The sequence below is a fragment of the Astatotilapia calliptera genome, chromosome 22 (assembly GCF_964374335.1).
Source record: "Astatotilapia calliptera chromosome 22, fAstCal68.1, whole genome shotgun sequence".
NCBI classification, from domain to species: Eukaryota; Metazoa; Chordata; class Actinopteri; order Cichliformes; family Cichlidae; genus Astatotilapia; species Astatotilapia calliptera.
Genome location: NC_137442.1, coordinates 15060993 through 15085650, shown reverse-complemented (window position 1 = coordinate 15085650; position 24658 = coordinate 15060993). Strand labels below are relative to the sequence as shown.

The 24658-nt window shown below is 38.5% G+C and overlaps 1 protein-coding gene and 5 non-coding genes across 11 annotated transcripts in view; 5 read left to right on the top strand and 1 right to left on the bottom strand.

Moving 5' to 3' along the window:
* The window catches only part of ptk2aa (protein tyrosine kinase 2aa), a 65642-nt gene extending 54992 nt beyond the window's left edge, over positions 1-10650 (bottom strand). For all 6 annotated transcript variants that reach the window (XM_080296622.1, XM_080296623.1, XM_080296625.1 and 3 more), the window contains exon 1: positions 10411-10650. In XM_080296622.1, coding sequence (XP_080152748.1) covers positions 10411-10609 — 199 coding nt within the window. In that variant the 5' untranslated portion in view covers positions 10610-10650. The remainder of the gene's footprint in view (positions 1-10410) is intronic.
* A 7782-nt stretch (positions 10651-18432) lies between these two features.
* trnah-gug (transfer RNA histidin (anticodon GUG)) lies at positions 18433-18504 on the top strand. The gene has a single exon. It is a non-coding gene; the product is annotated as a tRNA-His (tRNA).
* Positions 18505-19715: 1211 nt separating this feature from the next.
* Positions 19716-19787, top strand: trnah-gug (transfer RNA histidin (anticodon GUG)). The gene has a single exon. It is a non-coding gene; the product is annotated as a tRNA-His (tRNA).
* A 763-nt stretch (positions 19788-20550) lies between these two features.
* trnah-gug (transfer RNA histidin (anticodon GUG)) lies at positions 20551-20622 on the top strand. The gene has a single exon. It is a non-coding gene; the product is annotated as a tRNA-His (tRNA).
* Positions 20623-21555: 933 nt separating this feature from the next.
* trnah-gug (transfer RNA histidin (anticodon GUG)) lies at positions 21556-21627 on the top strand. The gene has a single exon. It is a non-coding gene; the product is annotated as a tRNA-His (tRNA).
* Positions 21628-24035: 2408 nt separating this feature from the next.
* Positions 24036-24107, top strand: trnah-gug (transfer RNA histidin (anticodon GUG)). The gene has a single exon. It is a non-coding gene; the product is annotated as a tRNA-His (tRNA).
* The last annotated feature ends 551 nt before the right edge of the window (positions 24108-24658 follow it).

Here is a 24658-nt window from a genome sequence, read left to right as displayed (position 1 = left end):
GCAGAGCAGTAGGCAGCCTATGGATGTGAAAGGGGGGAGGGAGAAGGAAGAGAGAAAAGAAGGAAGGAGGAGGAGACGTGGGTGTCTTTGTCCCCAGGAGAGTGAAGGAGGGGGAGAGAGGGAACCAGATGTACAGGAGATAGAGGCAAAACAAGTGAGGTGGGAAAGACATAAGAAATGATGTAATAACTGCAAGACGACATGAACAAAAAAAGGGAGTAAAATGAGAGAAAACCGTGCAGAAATATCAATAAGAACAAACTGAAAAAAGATAATTGCTAAAAGACACAGCTGAGAATGACATAAAAGAAATGAAAATGAATGTGTGTGCATTGCTTTCCCTTTGGCTATTCTGCCTGTCACACACATGCCCCCCCCTGTGGTGTTACTCAATTAGTCATAATGTAGTGTTTTCAACTCGACACCGTCCCGCAGAAATCATCCATCTTTGGAGCAGAAAAAAAAAGAGACACGGGGACTTGCAGTCAGTTGTTCCACCGACTTTACACACTTAATCCAATTATACTGTAATAAACTTCCACGCAGAGACATAGAGGAGTATGAAGCCACCTCCTCATCCAAATGGGCTTAAACCAACTGATTACTTCATAAATCAAACTGGCATAATAGCAAAGGAGAACAAACACTAATATGTTAAATGGGATATTAAAGTTTTGCGATTATAAGTTGAAAAGATGCGCTTATTTTTTTGGTAGAGATTTTCTATCAGGTTATTTGTATCCTGACATCACTGATCCTACGTTGCCCTTACGCCCAAAAACATGGACAAGAGACATGCGGGATTGTGTTTAAACTTTGATATAGTACGCGTCTGCAAAAACCTGCGCTCACATATTTGTTGGCACTCGCAAACCCTCACAGATCTTGGCAAACGATAAAATTTTAATCATGTGGAGCAGAAAGTGTAATTGAGGCTTTAGGCTTTACAACTAATAATCATGGAAATCTGCCTTAATTTTAAGATTTTACGCATTTGCACTTGATTTCCTGCCAGATACGCAGCGTGATGAAGCACCCCAAAACATCTGAATCAATAATAAGAATGTCAAGTGCTATAATCAAACAGTCACGCTTGCAATAGTCTGCTGTCTCAGGTCATGCCATTTATTTCCAGACTCAAAGGCAGATTGCTTGAAGTTAAACTACTCAGGGCTATAAAGGATGTCAAGCTTAGTAAGTTTGTGCAAGCATGAACATCAGAAGTGAAGCAGAAATCTGGTCCCTGGAACTTCTCTATATATGGCTGTTTTCCAAGTGCCTTGAAATCAAAAGAGATTATCACTGATCCTTAATATTAAATCCACTATGTCACAGTATATTGTCACACTGGACACTCAGCAAAGTCTATGAACCGTGGCAGAGTCAAGCTCTCACACACGCACGCACACAAAATCAAGCAAACAGGCGGGCAGACAACACGAGAGTTGCTCAGGAGTAAAGCAGATTAATGGGCCACTGGATTAGTGGGCCAAGATGTCACACAAAGACACACACACACACACACAGCCCTGCTCTGACTCTCATTTAGAAGGTGGCTCTAAGCTCGGTCCTTACATCTTTCTGGCTTGCTCAGTGCAGGCATCCTTTCTTAGAGAGGAGGTGTGCTAACATCACCCTCTAGTGGCAATGCATTTTCAAATAACCTGTAATACAAACAGATACACGCCTCGACATTAAAACCACCTGACCGTGATAGGTGTCAAAGTAACAACCATAAAAATGTCAGGACCTGATATTTCCACCCAATATATTGGCCAAGGGATCGTCTTTTCTTTGCCGTGCTCTCTCTCACCAAGGCATCCAACATTTCCGCAGCCATCCACGTAAAAATAAAACACGGGTTCTAACAGGGTTCCACTGCCACTGTGGTTCCACTTTTCCAAAATAACAAACAACAACAAAGGAAGCTCAATCTTCAATAGAAAGATAAGCAACAGACAACAAAACGGCCTCTCACGGTTTGGATAAATGTTAGTGTGACTGATGTGTTACAGATTTTATCGTGCAGGCGTAACACATAACTGCAAGATACTAGAGTTTCAAAAAGCCCAGCGCGTTATCTTTCCAGTTATATAGTTTCAAACTATAATATGGAGGCTACTTGTTGTAGGCTGTTTTTACTCTAGTTCGGCTCATAACTAGCTAGCCTTTATGGTGTGGTCTACCTAAACTGCTGACACAACGCATTAATTTGTCCTGTGTGTAAAAGTTCAGGCAATTAAAATGTTTTCATTAAATCGCAAGTTGTTATTTGATGAAGTGAGTAGACTGTAGATGTTATCCAATACATAATGCTATTCAGCTAACTGTGGCAGTACTCACATGTTGGCATTTCAGGCTTCAACTTTCTCACCTCTCATGTATTTTATATTTTTATATTATGAATTATTTCGTTTACTGAACTTATGGGTTTGCATCATGTGTTTGGAACTATATTTTAGATTTGTTGCTTTGCTTGTAGTCCATGTGCTGAAATGTTACGAGAACTTTTTAAGATCCAATGCAACTGTCAGCCACTCGAAACATGTTTAATGCTTAAAATTATATATTCACACCAATTTAAATTTTTTAAAATGTAAAAAAATTTCAGTAGAATTATTTCTTTTGAAATCTATTAATTATAAATGACCAGTCATAGCCCACCTGCAGTACCTTCATGTCCCACTAGGGGCATGAAGCTCACAATTTGAGAACCACTACTCGTGTTTTTTCCCTGCTTATTTTACCCTCTGGGTTTATAAGTGATGAAATGACCCCCTATTTAATGTCAACAGTCAAAACCCGTCAAATACATGTCTCACCTCCAAATTTTTCCATATGATGACATAAAAGGAGCAGCTTTAGTGGTCTAATAAAGCGTGTTTTGTAGCCATTAAATGTCTATGATGCTGGATTTTATTCAGCAAAATGATCCCATCTGCTACAAGAAGAAAAAAAGGCTTTCCAAGTATTTTGTGCAATGCTACTGCTGATATAATGACAAAAACATTTTTCCAGACAAAGAAAGAGGGAGAGGCAGACAGCCTCCAAACAAGTCTTCAATGAACCTTTGTTACCGGAGTGCGCCTGCTGGTGACTAATCTCACAGACAGACACATATACATTGACCCACAAGCAGACATTGTGGGATCACACCCACATCTGACCTCAGCCACACTAATTTATGGTAGCATACCAGCCTCTGAGTGTGATGTCATACCTATGGCTTTCATCCAGGTGTTTCTTTGCTCATCATTGTGTGTTTCCCCTTATAATCCACCATGACTGTGTTTTTTTTTTTTATGTTTGTGTGTGGCTGTGCACGGATCTAGTGAACAAATGAGATCATATGATTGGCCAAACAGACACTGAAGACTGCTTTGGTCCTGTTCTCAGTGCATGTGTGGCTTTCACTGTAAAGGAAACTGAAGTTCTTGAGCTTACTTGAGCTTTAGGGATGTTGTTATGCATGTGTCAATATGAAGAGGAAAGCAAAGGGAGAATCATTTAAAAATAATAACCACACTACAGCAAACATGTCTTGTAACACACACGATGAAGACATTATTTAATTGTTTAGCCATCTCATGCACATGCATTCTCTTAGCCAAAAATCAGACATAAAAAAGTTTAAAAATATTCATTACATCTGGATCTGTTAGTATTTAGGGCTTTTCCTGGATAGAAAACAAATGTTTTAGCCTGGGACCCAAAGAGAACCTCCAGCACTGTGATACAGATACAGCACTGTGCAAAAGTCTAGAGCCACCCCTCATTTCTTTATATTTTTACGTCTAAGCAGACATCTAGTAGGCTTTCTTAGAGGTTTTTTTTTTGTTGTTGTTGTTTTTTAAGGTGGATTTGAAGAATAGCTCTCCGGGATTTCTGAAATTATTTCAATTTTTTCCCTTTGGACATTGGATGCTGATTTTTTAGTCCAGTCCGTGTACCTGATCATTTTCAGAGGAATGCTTTTTTGTTTGTTTTTTGTTATGCCACCAACAATTCAAGATTAACAAAGGTTACTGGCTCAAAGGATAAACTATTTTTGGGCACTTTGTTACTAACACCCCCAAAACACATCATTTGTTCCCATTTCTTTAGTTGATTCTATGAAAAATGCCAATTATTCCACAGTTTGTCAGACATGAAAATTGTATTTTTGCACAAATGAAGGGCTAAAAATTGCCTAAGAGAGTTGAAGAATAAAGGTGGCCATCTGAAGATTACCATTTACAGTGAGTGCACTGCTCATCAGGAAACAACACACTTGTTTGGGACCTTCACGTTCGCTTTCTAGAGAATTTTGAGACACTCTGCATGCCAGTATACTTAAAGACGGTTTCTGGTGTTTAAACCAAACAGGTTTTTGTTTCCTTCCTGTAGACATAGCCACATTAGCTGTTCTCCCTGTTTCCAGTCAATCTGGTAATCCAAACCGCTTGCCAGAAACCCCATTTGTATTTAAAACGGCAGAGATGAGTATTATTAGTATTGATTTTCTCATGTAACTATCGACAACATTTGCTTGAACGAAGAGGAAGTGGCGTCTGAAACATATCCCGAGATACCAGAGCAACGAACAACTGGACAAATAAACCCACACAGCAGGAGGTAAGAGGAACCCACCAAGGTGAAGATAAACATCCTGCATATGAAGGTAAAAGAAGATATTTTGGTTGATGTTTAGTAGAAAAAAGGTCACGTTTTCTGCATTTATGCACAAACACAGAAAATGTTCTGTCTTCTCCACCCAGCTTTCTCCTCCTCCCACATCTTTTCTCTCCATCTATATGACAAAGCCCAACAATTACTTCTTTCTCTCTCCCCCCTCTGACTCACTGCAGTGTAATTACACTGTTCGCTCAAACACCACACATACGCACACCAAGTGGGAGAGGGGCAACTGATTCACAATATCTGTGGTTTTAATTGTTATTTTCAACACTTCAGTTACAGCTCAGAGGAAAATTAACGGAATGTGAGAACAGTTATTAGTTTTTCTCGAGTCGTTTTGGTTCAACTGTGCACACACAGGCACACAAATACACACACATACACTCGCATCTCTACGCCAGAGGGAATCACTGCATTTCAGTTCCATTCATCACTAGCTGACATGCTGCACCAGTGACCTGCATGACCGAAGGTACCTCACTCCAAGTGTGTATGTATGTGTGTGTGTGAGACTGTCCTTGTGTGTGCATGCCCCAAGGAGGGGCAAGTCATTAACTATGATGTCATTTCCTGCCATTGTAGTAAGTTTCAGCTGCAGCAAGCAAACTACACTTGGAGTGCAGTGCAAACGTAGACATTGAGATTCAGCTCTGTCAATAAACCGGTTCACTTGTACTGTGTAACATACACAATGTTTTTTTATAATGGAGCATCCACACAAGAAATGACTAGTAGCAAACAGACAACATTTGATGTCAATGACATTCAGTTATGTGTAGTAGCCAGCAGCAAAGCAAAGGGGAAGGATCCCGCATTAAACTTCTCTAAACTTTTAGAAGAGCCATTATAAGCAATTACAAATGGCAGTGACGCTGACAGACACAGGAGCAGTCGTTAGCTACATTAGGATATCCACTAGTCACCAACTACTAGCTATAAAGTGACGCACAGCGAGAACATTTTTTAGATGTGGACGGTGCTAAACATTTCTAAAACTCAGTCCAGATGACAATAAAACTGTCCACGGTCTTATGTTGTGGCTCCCTGTTTAAGTGTTGCCATGTCACGATCTGTTCACAGGATGCTTTGCTGAAGAATATGTGACAGCAGTCGTTTTCACACATGACTCCTGGAAAATGTCAAGGCAGGACACTGTTTGAAGCGCTCCTCTCTCACATGTAAGACACAGCAGAAGACAGTTCTCACTACTGAAAATATGCATGTTCTTATTGGGGGCAAAGCTGATTCGATAGAGCACGCAGATAGCAGGGCACTGGACGCCCAATCAGTACCTTGAATGACTATTATGCTTAATTTATGCCACTGCGGTTGTGTACATTGTGTACAAAGATTTAAAAAAACAATAAAAATACAGAACGCCAAGCACAGACTGTGGCTACAGTTGACACTTCATTGTTTTTAACACTCGCCATCATGTGACAATAAACACTCTCTGTAGGTAGACAGGGAGTTCGAGGCTGCCCATGGATGCTTCCACCGCTGCACCCTAATTTCCCCCGATTACCTGCACTACCAAAGAAAACAGCCACATTCAGACACCAGAGAGATGCTATGTTTGGGAGCAGATAGGTTAAATACTATTTAATGATACCTTTGGCTGTTTCGGACATTGGCATTCTCATATCAACCTCTGTCAGAGAATTTGTAGAAAGGTTCAGGGCCACAGTATCTATTAGCTGTTGGGGCTGATTTTCATAAGAAAATACCCACAGTCTTAAACAGATGGAATAATCCATCAATGGGGGGGCAGGGATAGCTCAGTAGGTAAAGTGGTCGCCCCATGATCGGAAGGTCGGCGGTTCGAATCCACTTAACGGCTACCCTGAGGTACCCCTGAGCAAGGTACCGTCCCTACACACTGCTCCCCGGGCGCCTGCTTAGTGGGCTGCCCACTGCTTCACTGAGTGAATGGGTCAAATGCAGAGAAAAACAAGTAATTTCCCCATGGGGATCAATAAAGTATCCATTATTATTAATCAAGGCACTATTCCAACATCTGCTTCCTTAAGATCAGTATTCACAAATTTATTTTAAAAAAAATTCCTCAACTTCATAGTATTGTGTTTTAATAACTAAAGAAACCCAGAACAATAGGGGAAATAATTAATCTTATAAGCAGACTAATGAGGAAAACATGACCAGAAATCAGTCACATCATAGCCACTAGCCAATAGTTGTTAACAGTGATTATAGGAGTGTGTAAATCTGCGCAGGCAGAGGTTTACACGCTCACACTCTGCTAAGACAATACACAAACCCATCCACATGCCTTCACATGTAGGTGGAAGAAGGTGTCATCTGGGCATTATAAGCTTAGCAAACATACATTTTTAACCATGAGAATGTCCACACACTTTTCTCCAACCCAACTTTTTAAGGGACTACAGAGACATTTCTAACTGACAAACCCAAGACAATTATCTGCATTTTCTTGAGCAATCTCAATCACGATCAAAGCAAAAAGCAACCCACAAACAAGGACGCACAACGACACACACACATCAACACCAGCTGGAGTCTGAGTGGTTCTCCTGCTTCTGAGAGGAGGAGGGCGTTTTCCTTTGAGCTCCTGAGGGACACAGCATGCTTTAGGATGTACAGTAAGTGCTCTTAGTGTGTGTGTGTGGAGGGGTGTGGGGTCTGCTTCCTGAATGCAGCCAATCCACAAGTAAAGGGAATGACTGTTCTTTTCGTCTCCTGTGCAAACACTCCACACACACACACACTTATTTTCCTTCACAGCTAAAACCACATGCAGGATGCAAGGGAATAAGTTCAGCGAGAAGACAGAAGCTGAATTTACAGATTTGGGACACTTAAACACACACTTTTTCTTCTTTTTTTTTTTTCCTCTTTCCTGAGGTGAGCTTGCAAATAGGAATCGTTGATTTGCGCAGGTTGTGTGGAAAAGGAGTTTAGACCTGCCACAGCTGCATATATTTACACAGCAGGTACAATGCAGCCAATCATTGGGAGGAAAACAAGAAAAAAAGAGGGCCACCCTGTCTGCTAGGAAAACAGTACAACTTATTCAAAAAGGACCAAACCAAGCAATGAAACAAGCACAGTTGCCAACGCCCCCGTTCTGCTCAGATTACTTCATTAAGTCTTACTGATTCCTCGTGACACAAGCACACTCTCATTCAGGAACTCTGCATACCTCAACATGCACAATGTGTGTCTGCAATGACTGCTATCGCTTATGAGTCGCACCACGTACTGCAATTTAAAAGACGCGAGACCGACAGCTTTGTTACTGTCTTGTCTGCCTGTTTTTGCAGTCGGCCTAGACTAAAACAGATTTTAGTGCAACACAAAGATGGTATGAAGAACCTTTTCAAAACTCAGTACACACCCCACCACAACTAAAAAGAGTGCACAAACCTTGCAGGAGAGGAAAAGACAGTACAGCTCTCTGCAATGTGGTACACTGCTGCTGTAAGGTCTCTGAGTGTAGTCAAGTGTTTCTATAAATACAGGCCTCCTGCACTGCGCCGCAATTTACACACACAGAAACACACACACACCACTGCCACGCCTGTATTAGCCTGCTGTAGACCAGGCTGTAGAAGGTTCAGACCAGAAAAGGTGCAGCCATTTATTGGACTCTGTAAAAGTAAATTCATTCATTTCAATAAAAACAAGAAAAAAACTGAAAGCAGTAACTTTTTAACAGCAGTCAAAGGTATAAATGCTGAGAGCCAACCTAAAGTGCCATATCAAGGAATTTCCCAGAGCCAGAGGAGGTTCAACATGTCAGATATTTTGAGAAAAACAACGTTGTTTTCCACTCGTTTCACATACTGAGTGTAATGACATGTTTCTACTTGAGATAATGGATTTGGTCTTATGATGCCAAATTAGTAGACAGCAGCTAGACTCTATCGCCGCATGGCTCAAGCAAGCATGACTGGAAAGAATTTTAATGTAATCAAATCGGACCGATTTCACATCTGACCCACTCGCGTGTTATCTGCCTCCCAAATATCCACAAAAACTGATTGTGGTAGATACCGATTTCCAGCTTAAGACCACTATTCAAGTGGTTAAGCACTTAGGTCATGGTGAGGGAGCTGAATGAATGCAGCTGGAGTCTAAGTGAATACAAGCCCACTGGGTGGATAAGCTGCTTGGCAAAGAGGTCTCATTCACAATCAAACCTGAGGAAAATTTATTTAACAGCCAATTGCAGATGATATTATGAACTAAATGTGCATCTGACAAGCTTTAAAACTATGCTGTTGCGGTGTAGGAGGTAGTGCCTGAAGGATGTCGTCCCGGCAACGACTTTTATCTCATCAGAAGAGCCATTATTCAAATACCAGGAATGCACAATGTGAATAAGTAAATCAGTTTGTCAGTAAAAGAGGACAGAAATGAATTTAAAGAATCAAAATATTCAATAATTAAGAAATAAAACAAAAGTATTTGTAATGTAACTGCAATTTAGAGCCCTGGATCTTATTAGTACACAATTCAGAGCTTCAGATTGAAAAATATTCATATGCAGGACTGCACGCTTATTAGTATACTGTTGGTTTAAAGCTTGAGTGGCCTCAGGATACTTTAATTCATTAGCATTTTCTTGCATGTGAAATATGAAGGATTGGCAAGCTCAGCACTGCAGCTCTTTCACACTTGGGAACATAAAGAACGGAGTATGCTGCTTTTGAGGGGATTCACTTGCATTTGACAGTTTGTCCAACTTTACACTGACTGCTTATGCCCCTATTATATATACACATAGCGTCCATATATAATGACTGTTCATAACATAGGGACAAAATTAATCTTCGTGAATTTTCCATGGATTTAACTGGTTATTTCTTCATGAACTCTCTGAGAAGTCCCCAGAAGCCCAAAAAAGGTTACAAGTCAATACAATGCTCTCAAATATCTTATTTTCTCTGATTAACAACCATCAAAACTATCACTTTTCCATTTAAAGCTACATAAAGTTAAAAGAAAACGAGCAAATCCCATATGTAAGATAAAAATAAGACAACTTGGCACTTAGATTGAGGGGAAAGCCTGAAACTGTTTATCAAAAAAATGTCATTCAGTAAAGTAATCAATGAATGGCTGTATATTCCTGCATAGCTCTTGGCCTTCTGCCCCTGTTATGCTGCATTAGCTTATTGGTTAAAAGGGGAAAAACGAATTGCAGTCGTGTCACATCAGATCTTAAATCTTATAAAAAACGTGTGGCCAATAAACACTGAGAAAAACTTACTATTATGAATTTCTCCACTCTTACAGGAGGAAACGAAACATAAGTGCTCTTTTAAGGTGGAAAGTATGTGAGTTCAGTTAAGTTCGGTCAATCAAGGTAAAGCAGCAGCTGAATCCGGGAGAATGAGGACAAACAAATGCGTAAAGTACTTCTGGAGATAAATGTAGGTTAATCCGGTTCAACTATTTACCGTAACTTACACTCTACATTCACTCCATGTGACCGAGGCGACGAGTTTGGTGGCAGTAGGTCACATTTATTTTCCAACTTAGCGAAAGGTAAACTATGTCCTAGTTACGGTGCCCTAAAGCTAAGCTAACTTATCCGGTACTTCCCAAATAATAAGTGAGTAAATTAGTCCAAATACTTGGGGCAGGGAAACAGCTAGCGCCAGCCAGAACTGAACAGTAACCCAACTGCATCTCCCGTAATATCTTTTAGCTGTTGAAATAATCCCCCCAAAACACAACATCACTCACGCTGACTTGTTCCAGGTGACGTCCGAGAGGTTTGAGTTGATTTTACCGGCGACAGAAGCTGTGCAGGGTCGGTAAATATTCCGTTATTTTCACTTGTAGAGCTGGAAGGACTTTCAGATAGCGTTTTTTTTTCGCTCCTGACCGTTTCCCCCTTCTCGCTCTCCCTCTCGTCGCCTGTTCCTGCTTCCCCTCTCCACATCCAGCATTCCAATATGGCTGCTTCTGGGAGAGAAAAAGAGAAAGAGGGGGGAGAGTGAGAGGAGGAAAAGCCTGCCCGCAGGCACACAAAACACAAACCAGCAACTCATGAATGAATGAATGTGTAGATACTTAAAATCTTACAAATGTAGCCGCTTTGTTGTATCCAGGTTTAGAACATTTAGCGCGTCCCTTAACTTAATTGCGTAGTAACTCGTAGTAACAATGTAACAAATTCCACTTTGGATGTCCTACACTTAAAAAACTGTACTAATGACAAAAACATCAGAATGTAAATGTAAATGTTAATAAGCCCCTATGAAAGCAGAAGTTTTGGCAGTTTGTTGGTCTGTGTGTATAAACTATCAGCATTGATATTATAGAAGCGACTATTGGCGCTCATCAGTCTGGGAAGGGTTATAATGCCATTTGAAGTCAACAACTTTCCGTCACAGACAGATGATGACCTGATCCAAGATCAGTATAAGATAACATCAATATAAACATCAAAGTAAATAACATCAATATTGAGTTGTGAGTTTAGCGCAGGTACTCTTCTAAAGTCCATGAAAATAATGCAGTTGAAAATTAGTACAGCACATCCCCTTTAAGGTAGCAAATGTCATTATCATTATAAAGAATGGGCCCTTCCACATGTACATGCATTTGTGCTAATGTAGATAGCCAGTAGATAAGGTTCCCTAAACAGCACCCACTTTACATAATAATGCAGTATTTCCACAGACACCTCAAAACCAACAACTAACTCCTGTGAAAGAATGCCAAGCAGGGTATTTGAGACCATTTGTTTGAGAAAGACAAACAACAACAACAACAACAAAAAACCCTTGGTGCAGGAATACAAGAACAATATAAACCAGACTAGTCAGCCCCCCTTTAAACTCCGAGACTAGAGACTTTTGTAAACTGTGACTTACAGTGAAATCTACAGCTGATGTGGAGGAATCTGGAGCCTTTTTTTCCTCGGAGATCTGGGCTATAATCCCGGTGCCCACCTTGCCTCTGCAATAGGTGTTGGCTGTTGACTGTATACGCATGTGTCTGTTTGGCAAATAATACAGTGTCAGGGCCTGCTGATTCATTAATCAAACCTAACAAGGTTTGGCCCATTAGTCTTTCTTATACCAGTACTTCACTAATGAATTTACAGTGTGCGTCTTGCTTTTATACACAGGGTCACACACGACATCTGCTGGTCAGTGATTGTTATTACACTTTATTTTGGATTTTATATAGGTTTTAAATTTCAGTACAGTATATTTAGCTTTAATTGATATTTCATGTCTGGATATCAAATGCATTATTATTATATGTTTTATGTTCTCTCGCTTGTGGTTTACAGTGACTTCTGGATCTGATAGGGGAAACAGTTGTTGTTTCTATGGCCATAAAAGGGAATCTATGATTGAAAGGTGGTCCAATACGGACGATTCACGTAAAATAAACCACGGAGCTCTAAAGTGGAATGAATAGAGGTTCTGGTAATTCCATATAATAGTAAGCGCTCTTTATGTATGCAAGTAATTCAGAAAGCTTCTTGTTATGTGAAATGAACGACCGACGAGGTGGCACATTGAGAAAAAATACGCAAAGTATTTACACACCTGAGCCTTGTTTCATTTTTGCTTTGCTAAATGTAGAATTTGTACTTTGCTCATATGAAAGCCGTCTCTCCGCCGTTACTGATTTACAGTGTGTGATAATATTTGCTTCAAAAGCGTGAGCCGTGACCCAGATTCGAACCGGGGTTGCTGCGGCCACAACGCAGAGTACTAACTACTATACGATCACGGCTGGCCACCCAAGACGGTTGATTGTAGGAATGGTGTGACATATAGTGAGGCATCGTCACCCCGACATTAAAAAGAAGTTTAGGAGTCGTTTTACACCCTTCAAACTGAAGTGTGCGGTTTAGGGTCCAGATGAACAGAATCAACTTTTGAAGAGTTTCGGGTGGAAGTTCATTAGTGTGTAACTTGCTTTCATGGTCCAATGGATTGTAAACGTGTTTTGGTTTGTGATTTATCTTTTCTTTCTTTATTTCTATTATGAATTTAACAAAGATGTTCCTTAAATTTCCTCAAGAAAACGCCTATTGATTATGCATAAAATGCCGTGCCCCGGATTCGAACCGGGGTTGCTGCGGCCACAACGCAGAGTACTAACCACTATACGATCACGGCGCGCCACCTCTGAAGGTAACGAGTAACCGTCACCGCAGTGTTCAGAACCTGAAACTTTATTTCTGGAACGCATCTTGACGTATCTCACTGCTTTGTCATCTCGAATCTCTACAAGTTTGGCTCAAAACTTTGTTGCCATGTGTCATTGCTACAGAAAGTTCTGTAGCTGTAAAGATAAATTCACGTTTGCAAGTTCAGTGGTAAAACAAACAAACAAACAAACAAACAAAACCCAACAATAAATATTTTTTTGACAAGCAGGTGATTGCATGGCATACAACGATGCAGGTCTGTTGCTCTGTCTCGAGTTTGGGGTGTGTTAGCATACGTGCATCATGGATAACAACCACAAGACTGTTTCCAATAATTACCTTTATCTCTCCGGTGGGCTCACCGGTCAGACTCACAGGCCCTTTCGCCGTTTTAAGTTCTGCTTTCATTTTCAGTTTCTGTTTTTTACAGATAAATAGCGACTCTTTGACACGAAGGAAAAGCATCGTCAATGAGCAAGTGAGAAAGTTGGGACTTCACTGTCAAGGTTTACATTCACATATATCTAACACAATTGCCTAAATGCTTAGATAAATGGTGGATTTAATTTTTAAAATAGCATTCAAAATGCCACGTGGCCTCACAATTGGAGTCAAGTACTGGTCTAAGATACGTGATGAAGAGGCCTCTTCTACATGAAAATGGGGAGGAGATCAGTGCAGCCCAGTTCCTCTGTTAGATGGTCATGTCTATACTTGGGTCATAATGAATGCACTTGCCTGGAAAGCACTTTGTGTGGACTTCTGTGGTTTTAAATGTGCTTAAAAAATTGGACCTTTCAGCACTACCTACTTATGCCACCAGAGTGCTCCAGACACGCATTATGGAAATCACTATTCCTACACTGTAAGAAAAATCCATAAAAGTACAGTAATCTACTGTATAAATGTGAAGGAATTTTCCGTATTAGTCATTTACAGGTGTTTTTCTGTATTTCTCAACTATTCCAATGCACTGTGGGAAAAAGAACCCCAAAAGGAGGGAAAATTAAGAGCAAGAGCAGCAATTAGACTTGTTTCAGGCTTCATCTAGATTTTGGACTCTGGAGTTGGAGAAACTGCCTTCAAATTTCTGTGGTAAGTATTAAAACTCATGTTTTCTTTTATTAAAATAATGTTTTTCAAAATACTCTGCGTTTTTATTTAGAAAGAATTTTTAATTTATTTGTTAGCTGGTTTCTGCTGTCTCCAGACAAGTCAAGAATAATTGGCTGACTCATTTTTTAAAAAATTATTATTTAGGTTTAACATGACTCAAGCTTTCCATTTTAGTTAATGTTAAAATAATTTTTACTGTGACACCACCTTTTTTGCCCTTCAGTGGCTGGACCAGTTTTCATAAATATTATAGTTAGCTGTCTGCGTCTCTCTGGGTGTCCGATTGTTAAGTGATGACGTGACGAATCCTACTTCCGGGCCTAAAGTAGTCTGGTTTAATATGGCTTTTGTGTTGTTAACATGTTTAATGTTTTGTATTTTCTTCTATTTAATCTCAAAAAGCTTCTAAAACAGTCAGGGATCACTGTTGACCTCCCTCGGCTTTTATTACTGCTAATCATTTATTTAAGCTCAGTTTTTAAAACCTTAGGATGTAACTACAGCCCAGCCCATGCAGCAGTATATGAATGACTAACCTCGTATTGTGGATGGATTATCTCAGTTGTTCTCCTGGCTGAAGTTTGGTCCTTTTACAGCATCCTGCCATGCGATTACATTTGTTCCTGACCAACGAGAACACTCACGTTAACTTTTATCAGTGGGAAAAAAGTTAGCTTGTTTATATTATGCTAACATAGCTGTGTCGCTAGCGGTCACGTAGCACATCATTATATACCAGCTAGCCCAACTTCAGTAACCCTACAAACGTCACTGCTGTTTAGTTTCCTGTCTTCATTTATGCTGGAAGTGATAACAGAGCTGTACGTTTTAATTTGTTTCCAAAACCCCGCAGTCAGGACATGCTATATTGTATTTAGATAGAAGCTAGCGAGCTAACTTCCTGCTAACTTCTAACTCCGTTAAATGTCATAAATTCCGTTTTTATGGATGCCTGGATGTTAAACTCAATTGTTACACCTGGTAGAGCAGAACGCTGATCATTTTATTAAAGATGAAAGACTTTAGACAGTTTTTCAACTCTCAGTAATGCCATAGTGATCGTTTGATATATGGACCTGCAGCGGAGTTTAGGCCCAGACATGGCTAGTGATGTCAGACTGAACAACCGGATTGCACAGCTGTGACTGCTAACTAGCTAATTAGCAAAAGTCATTGATGTTGATAACTGGGAAAAGTGAGAACTTCATGGTTCTACTAATGTATAGAGGGGAAGAAATTATTTTAGGAATTTAATAAGTAATATATCAATACCTATGTGTCACGGTTCTGGGTCGGTTCGACCCAGCATTTTGAGTTTATTATGTTTTAGCAGAGGTGTGGACTCGAGTCACATGACTTGGACTCGAGTCAGACTCGAGTCATTAATTTTATGACTTTAGACTTGACTTGAAAAAATGTTCTAAGACTTGTGACTTGACTTGGACTTTTACACCAATGACTTGGGACTTGAATTGGACTTGAACCGGTTTACTTGAAAAGACTTGATATTTTACCCCAAATATAAAATTTAACATGCATATTATATAGAGATTGAAAATGTGACGTCATTCACGGGTAGAACCGCAAAGGATTCTGGGAACTCGTGGCAAGAGGTACTAGCGCACACAGACTTTCAATTGAAATCAGTCACACAGCGATAAAAAGAAACACAAAAATGGCAAGAAGCTGTTGTATTATTAACTGCAATAGCCGGTCGCATGACAGCCACGGGAAGCCGACGGGTAAAGAGATCGGTTGTTATCGGATTACGTCGTTGAAGAGAAATTGTTCGAGCCATGTTTCCGAAGTAACAAAGAGGCGACTGGATGGCCTGGATCGCAGCCATTCAAAGATCAAATATAACGTCCCAGAACACTCCAGCTCACAGGTTAGTCTGCTCCAAGCATTTACACGAAGGTCAGTGTTTTTTAGTAGTTAATACGTCATTTTCATAACATAATTAGTGATATAGGTTACAAGCAAGTCTGGCGCTGAACAGAAATGGTCGCGCTATGCTCCTTTGTTTATTGTGCATAAATAGTGAATTGTCCTGACATGATATTGCGTTTCGCTTCTGTTATTATGGTACATTGACAAAAACATACTTTTATTCACAGGATAAAACGGGTTTTTTTGTATCACTAATTGCCCAGTACGATTACAGCATACAATATTATTGTCACTGCTACATTTCTGTGATGCTACCAGAAATTATTTCCACTACTAATTAATTACCGTTGAGCGCAAAGGTCCTATTAATAAACGGTTAATGAATGTGTATTTATGACGACAGTTTGTGAGACTGGTAAACTTATGATACGTACGATGGTCTTTCGTTCTACACTGTGCGTTTCAAGGTCCTGCACCCATCCATCGGTAAACTGTACCTGGGCTTGTTGCAGTGACCTGAAGTTACTAAACTTCATGAGTGTATGCACTCACTCCAAGAACCGTATAATTATAAATATGCATATAAATATGCTACGATGAGATAGCTGACTTCATCTAACTAGCAAATGTTGTCCAGGCTACGTTGGTGATGCAGTTTTTTTTTAATGTGTATGATATTTTTGTCATGCGATTTTAAAGCCGGTCCTACAAGCGCATCCAAGAATAACATGCAGCTTATCTCAGAACTGTCAGTGAAAATTATTCTTGGAGCTAGGTTTAATTGAGCTGCATTTTAAAGAGGTGCAATTTCACAATTTGTGTATATTTTCTAAGTTCACTATTTTGTCATGTGTTGAGAAAAACACAGATTTTAAAATTACATGGTCTAATATTTACATTTAGCATATAACTGCAACATGCTTTTTTTCGTTTTTTTTTTTTTAAAGACTCGAAAGGACTTGAAATTCAAAGTTTCAGACTTGTGACTTGACTCGGACTTTTACACCAGTGACTTGAGACTCGACTCTGACTTGCCTGAGATTACTTGAGACTTGACTTGAGACTTGAGGATAAAGACTTGAGACTTACTTGAGACTTGCAAAACAATGACTTGGTCCCACCTCTGTGTTTTAGTTTATCTCTTGAATGATCGTCGTGTTACCTTTGTGATTTGTTGGTTACTATTTAAGTTCCATCTTTCTGTTTACTCGTGGTTAAGGATTTTTGCCCTTATGTTTTGTGTGAGTTTAGTTCTGTGTCCTGTCTGCGTCCTCGTGTAGTGATCTCTTGTTTCCTGTTTTATTGTGGTCTGTCTCATGTGAATGTGTTCAGCTGTGTATCCACCGTGCTCCTTCTGTGTGTTCTCCCTGCTGTCTGTCGTCATTCTCCGCTGCTCATCCTCCTTCATGTTCATGTCCTGGTTTGTGTTCACTAGCTTAGTTGTTCTCAGTTTAGATAGCCTTCTGTTCCGTTTGCTGTTTGTCTATTTTTATTTTGTGTTCAATAAACCACCTCACCTTCACGAGTGCCTGCGACTGGATCCTCCTTTAATATTTCCACACGGCACACTCTACTCGCCGTGACACTATGTTTTACAGTTGGCTCCATTGTACACTTTAAAGGGTTTCAGGCAAAGTTACACTAACCCTAGTTTAAGTCTCAGACCTTCCTTGCTGATGCTAACAAATGCTAATGTTAGCCTCGGTTGATTACAGCTGCTAGTAAAGACTTTTAGCTAGCTGACCAACATAGATTTGGTGGTTAACAGACTATAGTGGTAATATTATTAAAAGTTTAGTTTCACCTCAGCACATTTATCATTATGTCCATTTTGTAGCACATAGAAATGTTTAGTTAATATTTGCAGACACACATTTTCCCAGTAACTGTTTTTACTCAAACATTTGTTGAAAATGTAATTTATGAAATGCTGAGCAGCATTTCTAGTATGTGGAATATTTCTATCACCCCGTTGTGCTAATGTGATTAAATACTAATAATTATAACTAAAAAAATAAATAATAAATCAGTAATAACTATATTTTGATTGAAGTATAATGTAAGCGCAGTGCTGGTGGGCAGGGGTTTTATATGCCTTGTGGGGGATACTGACATAATATAAACTGTTATGTCTATATCAAGCTTTTAGCCAAATATAAGCAGAGATATTTGTATCTTTCTTGAAAATTTTGATCCTTAGAGATTATTTGACAAATGGATCAACAGCTATCACTACTTGAAGCACTCTAAATCCTGCAGTGGAAAAATATCACTTATTTTACCTGTGATCATACAGTTTGGTTTTCCAGTGCAGAGCAATGGCCAAGAAAAGGAAATACTTCACAGAGTACTTTTTTACTTCCGTAAAAAACAGAAAATGTACTGGCAGAAAATTACCAGGACATTTTCCGTTTTTCTATGGATTTTTTTTTTACAATGTATTTTTACAGTGACAGTGGTCTGACGGTAAATAATGTCTGCTGTTCTTTTGCGCATCGTAAAGGTCACTGTTCAAGTATTTAAGGTGGAGTGAGACAACTGCAAGATACAGACTGCAACTGACAGCATAATGTAGCGCGCCAGCCGTGATCGTATAGTGGTTAGTACTCTGCGTTGTGGCCGCAGCAACCCCGGTTTGATTCCGGGTCACGGCAGCGTGGTTGTGATTGCAGAGCAAGTAATTGTAGTAACACAACCTGCAAGTTAGCTTGAATGATTAGAGTCATGTTATTTCATTATTGTCACTGGATTGCCCAATCAAATTTCTTAACATAACCAGCTTTTCCTTACCTTACCTGTGAACTCATCAACCAGTTTTCTTTTTCATTTTTACAACAGAGTTTAAACTTCCGTTGTTTTCATTCAAATTCTGTTTTGTTCATTCTAATTCCGTTGTTTTCATTGAAATTCCGTTGTTTTCATTCAAATGCTTTTGTTTTCATTCTAATTCTACTCTTTTTATTCCAATTCCATTGTTTGTTCTCAAATTCTGTTGTTTTCATTCAAATTCCATTGTTTTCATTCAAATTCTGTTGTTTTCATTCAAATCCCATTGTTTTCATTCAAATTCCGTTGTTTTCATTCAATTTCCATTGTTTTCATTCAAATTCTGTTCTTTTCATTCTATTTCCATTGTTTTCATTCAAATTCCATTGTTTTCATTCAAATTCCATTGTTTTCATTCAAATTCTGTTCTTTTCATTCTATTTCCATTGTTTTCATTCAAATTCCATTGTTTTGATTCGAATTCTGTTGTTTTCATTCAAATCCCATTGTTTTCATTCAAATTCCATTGTTTTCATTCAAATTCTGTTCTTTTCATTCTATTTCCGTTGTTTTCATTCAATTTCCATTGTTTTCATTCAAATTCTGTTCTTTTCATTCTATTTCCATTGTTTTCATTCAAATTCCATTGTTTTCATTCAAATTCTGTTCTGTTATTCTAATTCCGTTGTTTTCCGTTGTTTTGATTCAAACTCTGTTCTGTACATTCTAATTCCGTTGTTTTCATTCAAATTCCGTTGTTTTCATTCAATTTACATTGTTTTGATTCAAATTCTGTTGTTTGTTTTAATGTGGAAAAAGTGGTTGGGACAGATGTTCAAACAGAAGCGACACGCGGCTGCAGTTACAGTCTGTATTATGCGTTTGTTCTTCATATGAATCTGATGTGTGAACGATGCGCACGATTATGCGCGTGGCACAGTAAAAGCATCTGCATTAACACAGAGACATCTGGCGTTCTGACGGTAAATAATGTCTGCTGTTCTTTTGCGCATCGTACAGGTTACTGTTCAAGTATATATAGTGGAGTGAGACAACTGCAAGATACAGACTGCAACTGACAGCATGACCTAGCGTGCTAGCCGTGATCGTATAGTGGTTAGTACTCTGCGTTGTGGCCGCAGCAACCCCGGTTCGAATCCGGGTCACGGCAGTGTGATTGCAGAGCAAGTAATTGTAACAGGTCAGCGTGAATGATTACAGGCATGTTTTTTTCATTGTTGGTACTGGATTGCCCAATCAAATTTCTTAACATAACCAGCTTTTCCTTACCTTACCTGTGAACTCATCAACCAGTTTTTTTTCATTTTTACAACAGAGTTTAAACTTCCATTGTTTTCATTCAAATTCTGTTTTGTTCATTCTAATTCCGTTGTTTTCATTGAAATTCCGTTGTTTTCATTCAAATGCTTTTGTTTTCATTCTAATTCTACTCTTTTTATTCCAATTCCATTGTTTGTTCTCAAATTCTGTTGTTTTCATTCAAATTCCATTGTTTTCATTCAAATTCTGTTGTTTTCATTCAAACTCCGTTGTTTTCATTCAAATTCTGTTCTTTTCATTCAAATTCCATTGTTTTCATTCAAATTCCATTGTTTTGATTCAAATTCTGTTGTTTGTTTTAATGTGGAAAAAGTGGTTGGGACAGATGTTCAAACAGAAGCGACACGCGGCTGCAGTTACAGTCTGTATTATGCGTTTGTTCTTCATATGAATCTGATGTGTGAACGATGCGCACGATTATGCGCGTGGAACAGTAAAAGCATCTGCATTAACACAGAGAGATCTGGCGTTCTGACGGTAAATAATGTCTGCTGTTCTTTTGCGCATCGTACAGGTCACTGTTCAAGTATATATAGTGGAGTGAGACAACTGCAAGATACAGACTGCAACTGACAGCATGACCTAACGTGCCAGCCGTGATCGTATAGTGGTTAGTACTCTGCGTTGTGGCCGCAGCAACCCCGGTTTGAATCCGGGTCACGGCAGTGTGGTTGTGATTGCAGAGCAAGTAATTGTAGCAGGTCAGCGTGAATGATTACAGGCATGTTTTTTCATTGTTGGTACTGGATTGCCCAATCAAATTTCTTAACATAACCAGCTTTTCCTTATCTTACCTGTGAACTCATCAACCAGTTTTTTTTTTCATTTTTACAACAGAGTTTAAATTTCCATTGTTTTCATTCAAATTCTGTTTTGTTCATTCTAATTCCGTTGTTTTCATTGAAATTCCGTTGTTTTCATTCAAATGCTTTTGTTTTCATTCTAATTCTACTCTTTTTATTCCAATTCCATTGTTTGTTCTCAAATTCTGTTGTTTTCATTCAAATTCCATTGTTTTCATTCAAATTCTGTTGTTTTCATTCAAATCCCATTGTTTTCATTCAAATTCCGTTGTTTTCATTCAATTTCCATTGTTTTCATTCAAATTCTGTTCTTTTCATTCTATTTCCATTGTTTTCATTCAAATTCCATTGTTTTCATTCAAATTCTGTTCTGTTATTCTAATTCCGTTGTTTTCCGTTGTTTTGATTCAAACTCTGTTCTGTACATTCTAATTCTGTTGTTTTCATTCAAATTCCGTTGTTTTCATTCAATTTCCATTGTTTTGATTCAAATTCTGTTGTTTGTTTTAATGTGGAAAAAGTGGTTGGGACAGATGTTCAAACAGAAGCGACACGCGGCTGCAGTTACAGTCTGTATTATGCGTTTGTTCTTCATATGAATCTGATGTGTGAACGATGCGCACATTTATGCACGTGGCACAGTAAAAGCATCTGCAATTACACAGAGACATCTGGTGTTCTGACGGTAAATAATATCTGCTGTTCGCATCGTACAGGTCACTGTTCAAGTATATATAGTGGAGTGAGACAACTGCAAGATACAGACTGCAACTGACAGCATGACCTAGCGTGCCAGCCGTGATCGTATAGTGGTTAGTACTCTGCGTTGTGGCCGCAGCAACCCCGGTTCGAATCCGGGTCACGGCAGTGTGGTTGTGATTGCAGAGCAAGTAATTGTAGCAGGTCAGCGTGAATGATTACAGGCATGTTTTTTCATTGTTGGTACTGGATTGCCCAATCAAATTTCTTAACATAACCAGCTTTTCCTTACCTTACCTGTGAACTCATCAACCAGTTTTTTTTTTCATTTTTACAACAGAGTTTAAACTTCCATTGTTTTCATTCAAATTCTGTTTTGTTCATTCTAATTCCGTTGTTTTCATTGAAATTCCGTTGTTTTCATTCAAATGCTTTTGTTTTCATTCTAATTCTACTCTTTTTATTCCAATTCCATTGTTTGTTCTCAAATTCTGTTGTTTTCATTCAAATTCCATTGTTTTCATTCAAATTCTGTTGTTTTCATTCAAATCCCATTGTTTTCATTCAAATTCCGTTGTTTTCATTCAATTTCCATTGTTTTCATTCAAATTCTGTTCTTTTCATTCTATTTCCATTGTTTTCATTCAAATTCCATTGTTTTCATTCAAATTCTGTTCTGTTATTCTAATTCCGTTGTTTTCCGTTGTTTTGATTCAAACTCTGTTCTGTACATTCTAATTCCGTTGTTTTCATTCAAATTCCGTTGTTTTCATTCATATTCCATTGTTTTGATTCAAATTCTGTTGTTTGTTTTAATGTGGAAAAAGTGGTTGGGACAGATGTTCAAACAGAAGCGACACGCGGCTGCAGTTACAGTCTGTATTATGCGTTTGTTCTTCATATGAATCTGATGTGTGAACGATGCGCACGATTATGCGCGTGGCACAGTAAAAGCATCTGCATTAACACAGAGACATCTGGCGTTCTGACGGTAAATAATGTCTGCTGTTCTTTTGCGCATCGTACAGGTCACTGTTCAAGTATATATAGTGGCGTGAGACAACTGCAAGATACAGACTGCAACTGACAGCATAATCCAGCCAGCCAGCCGTGATCGTATAATGGTTAGTACTCTGCGCTGTGGCCACAGCAACCCCGGTTCGAATCCGGGTCACGGCAGTGTGGTTGTGATTGCAGAGCAAGTAATTGTAGCAGGTCAGCGTGAATGATTACAGGCATGTTTTTTCATTGTTGGTACTGGATTGCCCAATCAAATTTCTTAACATAACCAGCTTTTCCTTACCTTACCTGTGAACTCATCAACCAGTTTTTTTTTTCATTTTTACAACAGAGTTTAAACTTCCATTGTTTTCATTCAAATTCTGTTTTGTTCATTCTAATTCCGTTGTTTTCATTGAAATTCCGTTGTTTTCATTCAAATGCTTTTGTTTTCATTCTAGTTCTACTCTTTTTATTCCAATTCCATTGTTTGTTCTCAAATTCTGTTGTTTTCATTCAAATTCCATTGTTTTCATTCAAATTCTGTTGTTTTCATTCAAATCCCATTGTTTTCATTCAAATTCCGTTGTTTTCATTCAATTTCCATTGTTTTCATTCAAATTCTGTTCTTTTCATTCTATTTCCATTGTTTTCATTCAAATTCCATTGTTTTCATTCAAATTCTGTTCTGTTATTCTAATTCCGTTGTTTTCCGTTGTTTTGATTCAAACTCTGTTCTGTACATTCTAATTCTGTTGTTTTCATTCAAATTCCGTTGTTTTCATTCAAATTCCATTGTTTTCATTCAAATTCTGTTGTTTTCATTCAAATCCCATTGTTTTCATTCAAATTCCGTTGTTTTCATTCAATTTCCATTGTTTTCATTCAAATTCTGTTCTTTTCATTCTATTTCCATTGTTTTCATTCAAATTCCATTGTTTTCATTCAAATTCTGTTCTGTTATTCTAATTCCGTTGTTTTCCGTTGTTTTGATTCAAACTCTGTTCTGTACATTCTAATTCTGTTGTTTTCATTCAAATTCCGTTGTTTTCATTCAATTTCCATTGTTTTCATTCAAATTCTGTTCTTTTCATTCTATTTCCATTGTTTTCATTCAAATTCCATTGTTTTCATTCAAATTCTGTTCTGTTATTCTAATTCCGTTGTTTTCCGTTGTTTTGATTCAAACTCTGTTCTGTACATTCTAATTCCGTTGTTTTCATTCAAATTCCATTGTTTTCATTCAAATTCCATTGTTTTCATTCAAATTCTGTTGTTTGTTTTAATGTGGAAAAAGTGGTTGGGACAGATGTTCAAACAGAAGCGACACGCGGCTGCAGTTACAGTCTGTATTATGCGTTTGTTCTTCATATGAATCTGATGTGTGAACGATGCGCACGATTATGCGCGTGGCACAGTAAAAGCATCTGCATTAACACAGAGACATCTGGCGTTCTGACGGTAAATAATGTCTGCTGTTCTTTTGCGCATCGTACAGGTCACTGTTCAAGTATATATAGTGGAGTGAGACAACTGCAAGATACAGACTGCAACTGACAGCATGACCTAGCGTGCCAGCCGTGATCGTATAGTGGTTAGTACTCTGCGTTGTGGCCGCAGCAACCCCGGTTCGAATCCGGGTCACGGCAGTGTGATTGCAGAGCAAGTAATTGTAGCAGGTCAGCGTGAATGATTACAGGCATGTTTTTTCATTGTTGGTACTGGATTGCCCAATCAAATTTCTTAACATAACCAGCTTTTCCTTACCTTACCTGTGAACTCATCAACCAGTTTTTTTTTCATTTTTACAACAGAGTTTAAATTTCCATTGTTTTCATTCAAATTCTGTTTTGTTCATTCTAATTCCGTTGTTTTCATTGAAATTCCGTTGTTTTCATTCAAATGCTTTTGTTTTCATTCTAATTCTACTCTTTTTATTCCAATTCCATTGTTTGTTCTCAAATTCTGTTGTTTTCATTCAAATTCCATTGTTTTCATTCAAATTCTGTTGTTTTCATTCAAATCCCATTGTTTTCATTCAAATTCCGTTGTTTTCATTCAATTTCCATTGTTTTCATTCAAATTCTGTTCTTTTCATTCTATTTCCATTGTTTTCATTCAAATTCCATTGTTTTCATTCAAATTCTGTTCTGTTATTCTAATTCCGTTGTTTTCCGTTGTTTTGATTCAAACTCTGTTC